Source organism: Barbatula barbatula (assembly GCF_947034865.1).
Source record: "Barbatula barbatula genome assembly, chromosome: 8".
NCBI lineage: Eukaryota > Metazoa > Chordata > Actinopteri > Cypriniformes > Nemacheilidae > Barbatula > Barbatula barbatula.
The window spans coordinates 20,279,697-20,295,458 of NC_136771.1; the positions used below are offsets into that span (position 1 = coordinate 20,279,697).

Genomic DNA, 15,762 nt, shown 5'->3' on the forward strand with positions numbered 1-15,762 from the left:
ACCATTACCCACGGAACCCGAACATGCCCTGAAACACATGCTGATGTTTAAATAAACAAAACCATACAATCGGTATATTTAAAAGTCCGTAAACACACATGGACAATCTTTCTCCACCGTCTTAACGCCAGTTGAACGTGGCAGGGCAAACAACCATTCAGAGTGTATAAAATAAACCTGCCATCACAAGTTAGTGAAAGAGTTTTCAGGCCTGTCAAAAGAATTCTCAAGCTTACGGACAGAGCAACACTCCAGCAGCCGACGGCAAGCCTTCAGCGTAACAGTATAGAGCCTAACAAGCTCGGGAAAGAGTCTGCACGGAGGAAGACGGGAACTCGTAGACAGACACAGTGGTTGAAGATTTCATCATACAGGTTGAGCCAGTGGGTGCTCAGACCAATTGAGATGTCTGCATCCACCTAATATAGAAGGTTTTAGTCATTTTACAATTATTTGACTTAGGACTTTCAATGCAACTATGGACGAGTAAAGTAAAACATTTCATCAAACACAGGCATAAATGTCTTTCATGTCATTTTAATACCTTCTAAAATGTACTATAAATACAATTACGTATCGACCACACTGCACCGGATAGAAATCGACCAAGCCACACACCATAAAATTCTATTAATATCAGAAAAAATATTTTGTATGAAACTGACCAGCTAGAGGTCAAGTCTCAAGGCTTTTTATCTGAATATGACTGACATGTCATGTTGAATCAACAATGAGGTGCACGAAGGGAAACACACGAGGTGGCTCATTCTGTATGACAATGTACATTTATTACAAGTATTTTCTGGATGCTTGTGCCCCATTTATTGTTACTCATAAATTGACAGCCATTGTGAAAACTTCTTTAGCCAGAAGGTCCTGGTGGCAAAATGGAAGATTTGCATCAATGTGATTAATTCGCAGTTAATCAGCCTTTGCTTCTCTTATTTATTTTTTCATTTGCTATTTTCCTCTGCAGGTCTCTTGTTTCGGCTGTAATTAAAGCTCCCATTTGCTCTACTACAGATTCATTTTTATTGCTCCACTCCCTCGGCATCGTCGCTGAGAAATAAATACGAGTCGGGATGAGATCTTGAAAAATCTTTGCCTCAAGTGCAACATTTATTTAATGCTTCAGTTCACAGTTCAATTCAGTTAATAAAGACTCCCCAGCAAAGCTGCATCCAAGCTCAAACCCGAAATTTCTTCAGAGATGCAATAAAAGTGACAACACGGTTGGAAGGGAAGAACGGATGATTTACCTCTCGCTGGCCCTAAGAGGTGGTAAATTCAAAGAGGCTGTGAGAGTTCATTAAGGAATTGTGGGAAATTAAATGAAAATGGTGAAGCGAAGCAAGGATAATGCGGCCTGAGAAGCGGCCAGTCGGGGTGACTTTGAAACAGCCCACTGGATAAACTTGCACATCAAAGTCCACAAAGAAAGTTTAGGACACCAACTCTTATGATGAATTAAAAGACTGTTCAGCCAAATATTAAAACTTATTAAACAACAAACATATTTATAGAATAGTCCATACAAGTCTGTCTAATATATTCCAAGTGTCTAAAGCCCAAAAAACTTTGTGTGAAAAAAGTTCACTGTATAAAATCGGACTAGCAAAATGTTCCCCTAACAAAAGTAATAAAGCATTTAAGATTATTTACCGATAGGTGTTTCGTATATACTGAATAAGGCCTAGTCTACATGTACACAGGCATTTTAAAAAGCCGTGTCGGCCAATCAGAAGCCTGGAATCTGACAAACAAAGGATATAGCTACTGTCCGGTTTCACCATCTACACGACAAAACTGAAACTTGTTTAAAAAAATCTGCACCCTGGCCGAAAATTTAAAAAAAGTTTGGTTTCATTTACCGGTAACTGCGTTTGCGTGTGGAAGGTTATGCAAGTCAAAACTCAGGTAAAATATCAGACAGACTATAAATTCCTATATCCAGTGTTAATTAAATAAAACTATAAAATTCTAGCAGCCCCCCTCGGCCAGGCAAACAGTATGCAAATGGTGGAGAGGAACGCAAAAGGAGAAGAAAAAAAATCCTCAGAGGAAACCAGGCCTAACCAGGGGATTCCAGTTTCCCTCTGGCAAAAGCTGCAGCCTCTTTTAAGTCAGATTTTGTATGACTTTTAATTTTGATATGGCTCAAACACTGTCCTTATTCATTAACAAATCATATCTGGTTCACTGACTCAATTATTTGCAACCGTTAACAAGATCACGTCATATAAATTGTATTAATAAATAATGACTTACATTTTTATCTTCACTACAGTACAGTATCCCATACTTTAGAAGACCACAAACATGTCATATGGACTATATTTAGCTTACTAATATTTTGTCTTTTGATTTACCCCTTGAATTTTAAAGCACAAACTTTATTTATCCTGAAAGAAAGTCATTTAGGAAGAAAGTCACAAAGTGATGACAAAATTTCTATTTTTGAATGAATTATTCCATTCATTTCACAAAACAGCACAAAATCATCAGTGGCTCTTTAGTTTACCATGGAGAAACTATACTTTAAAAGAGAAATATTTCAATAGACCTCTCGATGGATGTTGTGAATGAATTAAATGGCCTTAATGCAGCAACATTGAGCTTATCATTTGCTAGGCCTTTATTTGAACCAAACGCATTTCTAGGTTTGGATGTCCGTAAGTACTTTATCTGGATAAATGATATCCATAAATGTATACGCTTTCTAGTTTCTATTTGCAATTGGAATGTCATCCATTTCATGTCGTGGCTTCATGGTTCTTGGACACACAGGCTCGCGCAGGCACAATTTCAGGAGGAACATTTATCTTGTAACAAATAACCCCCAATCCTTTTCACCTGGATCGGAGTTGCTTTTTTAGGAAATTATTAGAATGGCCATTTTGCCAGGAGCCAAAAAGGAGAAGAAATTAATAGCTTCATAGCACGACATAAAAGCCAGAGAAAATGTTGAGAATTGTTTAGCCATTTTGGCCCGGAGTATGTTCATCCAGAATAAACACAGCGAGGTGCTCATGTGTGTGTGTGATCTGTCCAAAGGTGTGAAGCACAAGTAGATGTGTAGCTTCACCTCACATTGCCTCGCCATTTCGTCAGTAAGCAGCCGGCGCTTTCATTTTCAAAACAACTTTCAACTTTCTAAATGGCTTTTGCTCTGGGCTGCAGGATGAAGCCAGCGAAAATGTGGAAATGGCACTTTCACAGTCTGACTAGAGAAATATAATTTCATGCAAATGTAGCGTTTAGTTTAGAAAATCAGGGTAATGTTTTTCCCCAACCACTGTCTCTCGCACAACCTATTTCCACCTTTTTTTTTAATTTCACACTTCGGTGCACAACCATAAATGATGACCGAAAATCTATCTCAGCAACATGCTATAGTTTTGAGTGTGGCTTTTAGCGAAAAAGAATGTTTTCCCCAGTGATAACTAATCGCATGTGTGGCCTGACAGAGTTGCTTAAAATATCAGATTAGGTATTATATCATATAAATCCCCTTTGGGTCGTAGGTTCTGGAAGTCCAGTGATTCCAAACATTTAAAAAAAAAAAAGGGAAGGCTTTTTTAAAAATTACAAAATACTTGAAAAAATATTCTGCCTGTTAATAAATATCCCTAATGTTTTCCAATATTGCTTATACAGTACTGCAAAATATCCCAAAGCATAAGTTTTAGTTATTGGCTGCTTTTTCTTTATTAATGGCCCAAGTAAATACGTTTTAAATATTATTCTAATAACATTCAGGATTTATTATGAAAGAAATCAATATGTTGGCACAATTTTCTCCATTTAATTAATTTAAAAAATCTATACATTTGCCTTCAGATCAAGAAAATCATTTCAGCCAAGTGACCCTAAACGGTTTTGGTTAAAATGCTTACGTAAAACATTTATGGTGTTTCTGTATGTAGTGTTTTTATTAGTACAAATAAATATTTGTGCTCAATATTTGGAAAACATGCTTATTGTGACCCTGTCTGGAATCCAGACTAAAGTTGAGTAAATTATATAAATGATATATTTCTAGATACAGATCTCAAATTTCAATCTCAAAATATTCAATATGATAAAAACTAAAATAACAGAATTTTTATTTAGTACAAAACATACTGAAAGTTTGATTCCTAAACTTGATTCTTCGACATGGCTTCAACTCCCTCAATTATAAATATATCCTAGGTAATATTCTTTACATTATGTAGAAAACAGTAAATCACAAAACAATTACTTCAGCTGTGTTTTCACAGGCAAGGTCACATTTTTAACTGCATTTTGAAGTAACTTTTCCACTATGCTATTGGTTAAAATTACTCTTCTGATTGGAAAAATACACACAGTAAATCTATATTAATTGATATTAAACAAAAGTTAAAGGTTAACAAATATAGATATACGATCCATACATAACCATATACAGTATCGCCTCAACACTGTAATCTCCTGCTTATAAACGTGTTCCCCCTCAGGTCGTATTTAGGGCAGAGAACAGAACATTAAGAAATACTCCAGACTGAACTCTCAGTGTTTTGAGCTGCAGATGTCCTGAGCCTGGAGTCTGAGATTCATGGCATTGAAGCGGCATGTTTACGGGTATGGATCAATGTTCAGGCTTGAATATTTCATAATGGCTGTCCACAGGCTACATTCTACGGATGTGAGGATTCAGAACTGGAGTCATATGACAATAAAACAGATTAAAAGAATCAACAATCCCCCGCTCACCCTAAGCATCACATCGTCCAAGTAAATGAACCATTTTTACCATCCTACCCTGTACAACAAATGAGACAAGCGATGAGCCTTTTTAACAATTTATAGTACATTAGCCACTTCGGCTTCGTCTTAATTGTCGTTCGGGGATGGTTTTCGGCTTGTTTGTTTTCTACGTTGTTTGTTTTGTTTGAGCTGGCAAGACACATATTTGGAGGGCTTCCACGTTCTATTTATAATGCTTATTTTACATTTTGGGACAGAGTATACATGCGTAGTTTTGTATCTACAAATTAAGCAAGACATGTAAGCTAAAGTGAACTTTTGGGTGAATATACAGCCAGGGAAAAATTAAGAGACCATTTCGTGATGTTTTTTCTGATTTGAAAATTTACTATTTATATATGTGTTTAGGTAAAATTATAATTTTAGTTTTATTCTACGAACTACTAATAATATTTATTCCAAATTTCAAATAAAATATTGTTTCTATTTGCATTTATTTGCACAAAAGTAAAACTGGAGAAGCAGGTGAAAATAACAGAAAAGATGCACTGTATTTTTTCAGAACTCAAATTCTGCAAAGAAAACAAGTTCAGATTCTCTTTGAAGCAACACAACAGTAATATTTGTACATGCATTTTGGAAAAGTAAAAAAATGTCATGATTCTGCCTGCTCTTGTCTTGATTTTCTGGTCTAGGGGCAGAATCATGACAGACCCACGTGTTTTATGTGGAGAGGAACATATTATGGTCAATCAGGACATAATATGCGTTCTCTCCTGTCTCGTCATTTGGCCCTGCCCCTCTCGTTTCTAGTATAGCGCTCCTCCTGTGTCGCATTACCCACACCTGCCCATCGTTATCCCCTTTATTAGTCTCCCTATATAATACCCTCTTGTCTATTGTCTTGTGCTCGTTGGTTGTACAATATCCCTTGCTTGTACTCCTTGTCAAGTAACGTATAGTCTAGTCTTAGTGTTTAATATTGAGTTCTTGTTGAGTGTTTAGTAATCCGTTTATCATATTTGTTATTGTGTACTGTTTTGTTACTCCCTCGTGGGTTTTTGTTTTGTTCCTGTTTTATTATTTATTAAAGTCTTGTTAACCCCTTCATCTCCTGTTGCCTGCGCTTGGTTTCGTTCTCTGTGATTCCTGACAAAAAATGTTTTTATGTGATCATCTAGAGTTATCACAAGAGTTCATGTGTCTTCTGTCAGTTTTTTTAGATTTGCTGAAGGTTTGATTTTGTTAAAATGCAATACACACTGGACTTAAATGGCCACAATGGGTCTAGAAATGCTGATTTGGAATGGTCTCTTCATTTTTTCCATGGCTTTACATAAAACCTGTCCACAATTCCAGAGACAAAGCTATTATTGGTAATATAGATTTCCAACCATTTTTGGGTGGTCATTTTTTGACAATATATCTCACAAAGGGATCTAATCCTTCCCATCGACTCTGGATGTCTGGAATTACAAAGAGAGAAATAAAACTATGCTCAAGACAACCGACATGCAAAGCTTTTAAAAACAGCATGCAAGCCAAATATTTGCATCAGTAAAAAAAGTTTATTTATTCAATACAAACTATTGATGGCATTATTTCTGAAAACATCTTCAATTTATAGCAAATTTTCACAAGTACCTAAAACCTTCACGGTACTTTAGTTTCTGGAAAGGTTGTTGAAGCATCTTGAAGATGTTGCCACAGTTTGCGGTACTGTATAAATGCAAAGTGTTTCTATTGATCATGGCATCAGTAATTCATCTCCTGATTCGCTTGATTTTAAGTAAGCCAGGACGCTATCAGTTGACGCAATTAGCTCTTAGCAAATGTCCCTGTAGTGTTTCGAAAGGCAAGATGTACAAACATAAATATGAATAGAAATATGAGACCTTTTGAAGTCAAGTCTCCCCATGCTTAAATGAAACTGGATTCTAGCACTGAAACTCTGTTAATTAGCAAGTTCTTACCGCTAAACTCCACGGATACAAAAATCACTCATAGCCGCAGTGTTTCCTTACACATCCGCCTATCATTTTCCACACGTTTTACTGCAGTAGACGTGCTGGCTCTGCACCTCTTCTTAACCCTGTGGCTACAAGCTCTGGATGTTAAAATATTCAGTGCACATACATGCGAAACCACTCCCCCACGCGACTCGAAGCAGCTGGGCCCAAAGTACAGTCCATAAAAGTCTTGTAGGTCCAGGTGGAGTCTAAAACTGCACTAGTTTTCTAGAAACATCATCACGATGCTGTATGCTGAAACACCAGATGGTTCGTGTCAGTAAAGGAAGTATGTTGGTGATTTAAGCTTTATTTTGGACAACAGTTATTTATAAGAAATTGAGGAAGGTAATTGGAGCTTGTAAGTGTGTCACATCCCATGCAAGGCCATGTTACAGAGAACAACAGGGTATAAAAGTCAACAACTCAAACCTATAGAACTTAAAGCCATTTTTAGCAGCGATGTTCTGATGCCTGTCCAAAAAAATCATTATTGTATTTTTTGCAGAACTCACAAAAATGTGCCTCTTTGTAGCGCGAACAAATTTCCTTACCAGCCAAAGGTGTAATGAAGGTACGATTTACAGAAGCCCTAATGATATCTTCCGTATTACAAAGGTTAGATGTTACAACCTCACCTCGCTGACTTTAATTTTCCATGTCATCAGCGTTTTCGTTCACCTCTGTCTCAGACGGCTATTAGAGGGCTTCGAACTTCCTGCTTTGAGCCTAATGAGGGACGATGATGAAGCTGTACTGGGAAGGATTATGGACTGTAAGTAGCTGATCCCCTTATTTATGTTTTAATAATTAAAAGGCCCTAATTCATTCGAGAGTTCTGATTTTATTGACTGGAGGGATTACTTAGAAGCCAATGAGAGATAAATGCAAAACAACATGTGAGCAAAGCTTGCTTCTGCACATAAATATTTCAGAATTATACTCCAGCGTGCGTATAACATTTTGCTTATGAATGTGGGCTACACCTTTGGTAAAACTTAATATTCACTAGGATTAATGACAGAGAAAATTTAGGGATGCATAAACACTCATCTCAAGGACAGCGGCGATTAAGCACATGTCAAAATGCGTTGAGTAGTGAGGGATTTGGACTGTGTTGTTTGGTTTCAACGTAAGAGCGTGTTGAAAGAGTTTCATAGCATGTATTGCGTTTACACACAGAAAGTGAGATCTATGAACACTGGATGTGAGGTTGATGGACACAGGAAGTAGAGTTGAAATACAAAGAAAGTGAGGTCTGTAGACACAGGAAGTGAGGTTGATGGACACAGGAAGTGAGGTTGATGGACAGAGGAAGCGAGGTTGATGGACACAGGAAGTGAGGTTGATGCACAAAGAAGTGAGGTCGTTGGATAATGAAGTGAGGTCTGTAGACACAGGAAGTGAGGTTGATGGACAAAAGAAGTGAGGTTGATGGACACATGAATCGAGGTTGATGGACACATGAATCGAGGTTGATGGACAGAGGAAATGGGGTTGATGGACAAAGAAATTGAGATCTGTTGACACAGGAAGTGAGGTTGATGGACAAAAGAAGTGAGGTTGATGGACACATGAATCGAGGTTGATGGACAGAGGAAATGGGGTTGATGGACAAAGAAATTGAGATCTGTTGACACAGGAAGTGAGGTTGATGGATAAAGGCAGTGAGGTTGATGTAAAAAGGAAGTGAGGTTGATGGACGCATGAACCGAAGTTGATGGACAAAGGAAGTGAGGTCTATAGACACATGAAGTGGGGTTGATGGACGAAGAAAGTGAGGTCTTTGGAAACAGGAAGTGAGGTTGATGGACGCAGGAAGTGAGGTTGATGGACAAAAGAAGTGAGGTTGATGGACACATGAATCGAGGTTGATGGACAGAGGAAATGGGGTTGATGGACAAAGAAATTGAGATCTGTTGACACAGGAAGTGAGGTTGATGGATAAAGGCAGTGAGGTTGATGTAAAAAGGAAGTGAGGTTGATGGACGCATGAACCGAAGTTGATGGACAAAGGAAGTGAGGTCTATAGACACATGAAGTGGGGTTGATGGACGAAGAAAGTGAGGTCTTTGGAAACAGGAAGTGAGGTTGAAGGGTAGCACTTACCACCTGTCCATTTTGGGGGTTTTTGTGGGCATACGGAGGACCACGAATGTGATTCCACATCTGACCTGAGGTCATGGCAAACACCACACACTGTGAAATAGAAACAAGAGAGAGTGAGATTGCAGCAGTGTGTGTCTGGTGGAAAACAATGATAAAAAAGATTGATTACATCCTTAAAGCCTGTAGTAAAACTTTCTCGTATTGCCCTAATAATCAATATGGCAAGTAACAAACTTTATCCTTTCCACCTTCAGGAAATTGTTAAAAGTACATGCATTAACAATTAACACTGCTTCCACACTAAGCACTTAGAAAACTTAGTATGCAAAGCAAACATTTTATTCAAGTCAGCACACTGGTGGTGACTCTTCACCTTTAGCTTTCTTTTTCCCCTTGAGCTCTAGACTTTTTATTATCTCATCACAGTGGGTTTAGATTCAATAAATAGTTCTGTTTTATGGTTAAAAAACTCTATAAATAATTTCAATCTAGGTTTACTCCATGGTCAGCTGGTTTTATTTGATTAAATGAGCTTGTATGGCAATAGCAAAGTGTTGAGGTTGTCGTTGTTGAAGTACTTCGAACAGTTTAAGGGCCATTGAGAGCTGACCGTAGTACCGCTGCCAAGATATGCATTGTTGTTTGATCTGGCAGCTTTTCAAGGGAGTGCATGGCCCCATAGTTTAGTTTGAATTAGGGCGTAATATTGATAAATTAGGCACCAGTGCGGCCATGGCCCAGCCAGTCTTGTTATAGATGAACTCCAGGTTGTTTCTGCGTAGGTAGAGGAGCCCACCGACCAGAGACACAAGCAGAGCCAGAGCGATGGTCCCAGAGTAGTTGGGTGGTCGAAACACCCGAATCTGGAAAACAGAAATAAGAACACAAAAAACACTAAGGGACAATGATTATAGCAGATGGCATGACTTTTATTGTTTTATTTAGCCAAGGTTTATAAATTTGGCATTTGTGGCACATTGATTGAATTAGTTCCAATGTTAAAAAACATTTCTTTGGTAGATACTACAGTAAACGTTGCTAAAATGACTAGACACTAGTGTTTTAAATCTTACCACAGTAAATATTATAGAAACTATAGTATTTGCTAAAACTTATCCAATTTCTATAGTTAATACTACAAATATTGCAGTGTGCAGTATAATACAGTTCACTAAATACAACATGTTTCATTAAGATCTGGGTATTATAGAATTTTGGGCAATTTTGTAGATTTTAATTGTGAAAAAGACACGCACCGCAATACTACTTCTTACCTTGATATTTATTGAGGTATAGTATCGTAAGATATGTTTATGGTACCGCGACAAGCTTTCTAGATGCATGATCCACAGAATAAAAAATTTAACAAGTCAAACTGAAATTCGAATAACAGAGTGCAAAACATTATCAAAATAACTGATAAAGTGACAACATTTAGGTTTTGAACCTTTTGCTTGTAAATTAACAAAAACCAAAATGTTAAAGAAAAAATATTCAAATTAAGTTTCAAAAAGTGTCATTTTGTTATTCTATAGCAAAAATATTGAAAGTAGTTGACCTTCAAAAAAGAAATCAAGAAAAGACAATGAAATACAGTTCGCGCTCAAAATGAGGACTGTCACCTTTAGTAAACATTGCTTTCTTAAGAGAGTAAAAGCAAACATAGTTGAGGTCAGGGTCATCCTTCAAAAAGGGTCAAACAGAAAGATTGAAAAAGGAAATTAAAGCTTGGGTTCAAATGTTGAAGGTTAGTCATCTCTAGGCCTACTTTGGTAACTACTGCCTGAAGTTAAAAACAGTCGGAGATGGGATAGGATTCACAAAGAATGAATCACGCGCCGTAATGAACAACCACAAAACATTGTGCCCAACCGAAATGCACATTGCTAGTCTGGATATCTGCCCGGTAATAATGTTCCTCCATTCATTTGATGAATTACTGCTGTCATAATTCATAAAAAAGATCAATTAACAGTTTTCCTGAAAAAAACCCAAACGTTTACTGTCTGCTTTCCAGACAGTGCAATATTAATTGTACTTATATGACTAAGGCTTTATGTTAAAAAAGGTGTGTTTGTGCTAAACAGAATAAGCGTGACTACAGTGCCCTTTCCCTGCATTGGTTAACCAGTTTTTGCTGAAATGCCGCAGATTGCAGAACCACCATAACTGTTTAGTGAACTGAACATTGTGTATCCGCTGACCGCATTGTTTCCTACTCACATTGGCCACCCTCCACCTTTTTTATTTGCCTTCCTCAAAGCCCGATGTTAAAAGCAGACCCTAAGGGCTAGTAAGTCTAAGACGCATCAGATGCCCAGAATGCCCTATTTATGAGCAATGCGATGCGAGACCCAGAAGGCTGTAAACACATTTAGTGCCTGACGTTCAAAGCCTTAATGTTTGCCTTCAAACCGTGTATAACACCCTCAGCCGCGCTCCAAATCAGATCAGATTAATCTGGGATAAAAATGGGCGGCTTCACCTATTATTCAGTCTACTCCAGGGGGCGGACGAGCAATGCTCCGATGCGTCGGGATCGGTCGACAAAGACTAATAGCTACCTTAGCTAATGTTATGGTAATGAAGTAAACAGAGTAAAAAACTAATAAACTCTTTTGATGTATTCATTATACTTGCCGTCTCTCGACTTTACCCTATGGCTTCGGATGAATGACAATTACGCAGGCTCTTTAAAACGAATGGGACTTTACTGTTTATACGTTCGGCCAGAATAAAAGATGTGTATTCGTGTCAATACGTGAACGCGATGCAAAGATTAGACAAAAGATAACAGGTCTGACTCGTGAATGTAACAGGGTTACTGACATATGAACCCCGCCGTAATCCACACGCTGCTTTCTAATTGGAGATCGTTCGGTTGGAGAAAAATCTGCCTTAAAAATTCCATTTTTATCGACTCTGACATAACTCAGCCATTCCCTTAAGGTGATATACCCCAAGTTACTTATTCGAAAGTATTAACGCTCAACCTGAGTCTTAATAAGGTGACTGAATTAGTGGCGGCGCTCCGAGGCGCTCATCTGGAAATGCATTAGGGTGCTGGTAATATTTTTCTCTGGAGGGAAAATTTATGTTAACATGATGGCGAAATCAAATGTTATCCGTCTCCATTTATCGGAGGAAAATCCCACATCTGGGTCTGGGTTGTGTAAGCCTTGTTCCACCTTGAAGACCTCATGAATCTCTCATTGATCCCAATATAATTAGAAGAATTATTGCTTGATTTGCCAAGCAGGCCGGATTAATACGAACACAAATTCCCTCTTCCGAGACAAAGCGAAGATTATAGAAGCTATATTAAAAGGGTTGGTTTGGGTATTTTGACAGAACTTAAGAAATCTATTACTCAACAAAGCAAAGCGGTTTACTTGTCTAAGGAGAAGACTCATTTTTTGATTATTCTTGGAGAAATGTCAGATATAAAAAAACATTAAAGAAGTAAGTCAAGCTTTTGGCATCTGTTACACAAACACTTATATAACTCTATATAAACTCTGCTTGAGGCTTTATCAAAACCTACCGTAAATGTCATAATGAGGCTGCCAAGGATACATTTTCCAAAGGCTAAAACACAGTCTAACATAGTGGATCTTTTACAAAACAGCTCTTGACTTTTTCTAGACGAGAAACTGCCCTTTCGAGAGGAGACCACCGATTATGTAAAGAACCCAGTCAGGGTTCGTTTTGTTTTTACGAAACATTTATGGTAAAGTTAAAAAAGTTTTAAAAAGATCATTTGCACTGAAAAAGTGGAAAATGGATATAAACTCAAGTGATTTGAATTGTTGTCCCGTCCTAAAGAAACAAGTAGAGACTATTTCACAGACATAACTTTGAAAACAAAGCAGAATACAGTTCTGCTTGTGGACATATTCATTGGTTACCACGCACTAAAACTGAAAACTAAAAAAATTTTTACTTTCAAGGATGTGCATGAATTACATGCGCGTCTTCTACAGAAAAATGAAAAAAATAACAAGCTGGCAAAAAAGGTTTTAGTTAAAAATGGTGTTCTTTTTATATTTTAAGATGATAGAAAAATTTACATTTAGCAGACGCCTTCATCCAAATAGAAGAATCAGGAACAATAAAATGGACCATTGAACACTAGTTTTGTGTGTAGTATCCACTGTGTTTAGTATTCATATGTAGTATGCACTGTGTGTAGTGTGTTTTGTGTGTAGAATGCAACCTCTGTTCCTAGTTTTGTCTATAGAATGCAACCTCTGTTCCTAGTTTTGTGTGTGGTATGTTTTCTGTAGTATGCAACCTCTGTTCTTAGTTTTGTGTGTAGTATGCACAAGTCATTAAACGCTGGATGTAACATCAGTAAGGCCGAAAGTGAAAGACATGTATATTGTCGTACCTGCACATCGGTGCGGTCTGCAATCCACTTTGCCAGTTGCTCAGAGGCAAAACCAATCCGCTGAAGGTCAAAGGTGTCCGCCCTCTTCGGCTTCCCTTTAGCTGGGAAATGCATGAAGGTGGGGGCAGAGTTCATGTTCAGCTGGAGGACAGGACAGAGTTGGGGAAGAAGGGCAGAAGATACGACAAGAAGAAGGTGAAGAGCAGAGGGGAGCGAGGAGTGATACAGAGATGAGGAGAGGGGAGGGTGGGGAGTGATGAAAACAATAGAGACAAGAGCACAAAAACATTAATATATACTAATAAATCAATAACGCAGCAGGAACAATGTGATGCATATTGCAGGGATTTCTTTAAGTGAGGGGACAGGAGCGATTCAAAAGCCTCCAGAGGGAGGTGAATTACCAGCTATATAAATTAATGTCTGAAAAACAGGCTGGAGATTTCAGAAGGAAGTGTGAATATGTGAGTATGTGAAAGACAGAACAGCAGAGGAGAATTAATGATTGAATAAAGACGAGAAGTCTTAAAGGCACAATATGTAAGATTTTTGCATTAAAACATCCTAAAAATATTTCCATAAAAGTGTTGTTTACTTGTGTTCTTACATTATCCCAAATGTCCCGAACTATATTTGAATTCAGAGAAATTTATTTTAAAGTCCCTGTAATAAATCTAAATGTATCTCCATTGGCTGTCAACGTTTAAACATCAATTTTACTCATTTTACATTCATGAAAATGATTTGTGAGACCCGTCGGGTTGATCGACAGTGGAGGTGAAGACTCCCATAATTCTACGCTTCTTCGGAGCGTCATCATGCTACGCCTTCATTATAGCTTTGCATCCAAAAATAACATATTGTGCCTTTAACCATGACTTAACAATGGCAAATATCGTTTTTGGGATTTGTTTGTTATTCTAAATAATTTGTTGGTTTATTTGTAAATGTTATGTAATTCTAATAAGTAATACCACTAGTACCAATAGTGATCACATATTTACTACGATCTCACAAAAACAAACATGGTATAGAGTGCCGCAGGGACATGTTTCTAGGCAAACCCTAGTAATTTCCTCCTCCAAAAGCTTATGGAATTTTGCAGGATTGTAAAAGCTCTGTGATTAACAAAAATGTGTGATGTTTACACGTTTTGTCTATCAAGATAATCTTTGAAAATTAAAACAACAAGCCTAAATACAATCGACAGAAGTAAAAGCTAATGTAAGGTTATAAACAGACTAGACTACGGCCGCTTAATATCAACGTTACCACAACCAAGCCTCTGACCACTCTTTTCAACTTTATTAAACAACGTGTTCCCTGGTAAGAATTTAGTCTGTGAATGAATCCCCATCCAAATTTTTTGAGATATCTGCCCATGTTGCATTATTTGTGGGATTTATAATAAATGCTTGATGCATCCCGCCAAAATTAGTAGATGCTTTGGCAGTCAGACGCTTTTTTTCAGACACAATAAAGCTTTGAAAACACCTTAAACTGGTTATATCGACTGTGTTTTAGGTCATAGATTAAAACATGAAAATATTTAAATTTTGGTTTTGTTAACTCTAGATGTTATTTCAGACAAATTACCAAAAACCCATTTAAAAACCCATAGAATTTGAGGCGATGGAGCGAAGGATAAAAGTGCTAAAATGTTTTTTTTGCATACAAAAATGGATCATCCCCGCGGTACTCTACTTGAAGCATAAATATTGTAATACAAATGTAATATAACGAGTACAATCTGCTAAAACTTTTGCTATAATAAAACCATGGTTAATTTTTCTTAGGGTGACATTTTAACCATGAGAACTACCTCATTATTTTATTATTACAATTCTAATAACATCGTGTGGCTTCACAAATGTGACTTAGAATGCAGTGCTTTTATTTTATATTTATTTCATTAGCAGTTTAAATATGCATTTTCTTTGCATGAAAAAACACAACATGAACATTCTGCCTTTTCTAAAATACAGAATATAACGCAGGGATTAAATGACATAAGGTTGAGTAAATGAGGTAAAATCTGGCTAAGTGATATTCTTGTAATTACATGTAATTTCAATCACGGGGCATAATCGTGTAATCGCTGTCGAGAAACCCGTCCCTTAAAAACACTGGGGAACGTTAATAACTAGCACCTCTAGCACACATCTGTTTATTAGCATGCTAATGGACTGACTAATACTGCTGTCCTCGTGCTCCGGATGAAAACACATCAAATCAACATTAACCCACATGTCCTCTAAGAAATGGCTTCGGTTGAGATAAGCGACACTGTGGGTGAGTCTCAGTTCAACAGAAATACGAAATGGCAGCCGAGCTGTATTTTAAACATGCAAAATTATTTAAGACCTTGCGACAAATATGTGCAACAGAGCTCCTGTTTTGAATAAAGAATAAATAGTGATTCATAAATAATGCAGAATTTCTAAACATATGCTTTTGTTTACGCTCTTCTGCATTCTCATGCATATGAAGTGGAGTAATTCCTACCCCTTATTTGCCATAGGT

The 15,762-nt window shown here is 37.3% G+C and overlaps 1 protein-coding gene across 2 annotated transcripts in view; it reads right to left on the reverse strand.

Moving 5' to 3' along the window:
• The window catches only part of tusc3 (tumor suppressor candidate 3), a 63,818-nt gene that overhangs the window by 21,994 nt on the left and 26,062 nt on the right, over window positions 1-15,762 (reverse strand). For both annotated transcript variants that reach the window (XR_013786981.1, XM_079461636.1), the window contains exons 4-6: window positions 13,240-13,380; window positions 9,572-9,712; window positions 8,850-8,939 (exon numbers count right to left, since the gene is read on the reverse strand). Coding sequence is in view for 1 of the 2 variants with exons in the window: in XM_079461636.1 (XP_079317762.1) it covers window positions 8,850-8,939; window positions 9,572-9,712; window positions 13,240-13,380 (372 nt within the window). In the remaining variant the exon portion in view is untranslated. The remainder of the gene's footprint in view (window positions 1-8,849; window positions 8,940-9,571; window positions 9,713-13,239; window positions 13,381-15,762) is intronic.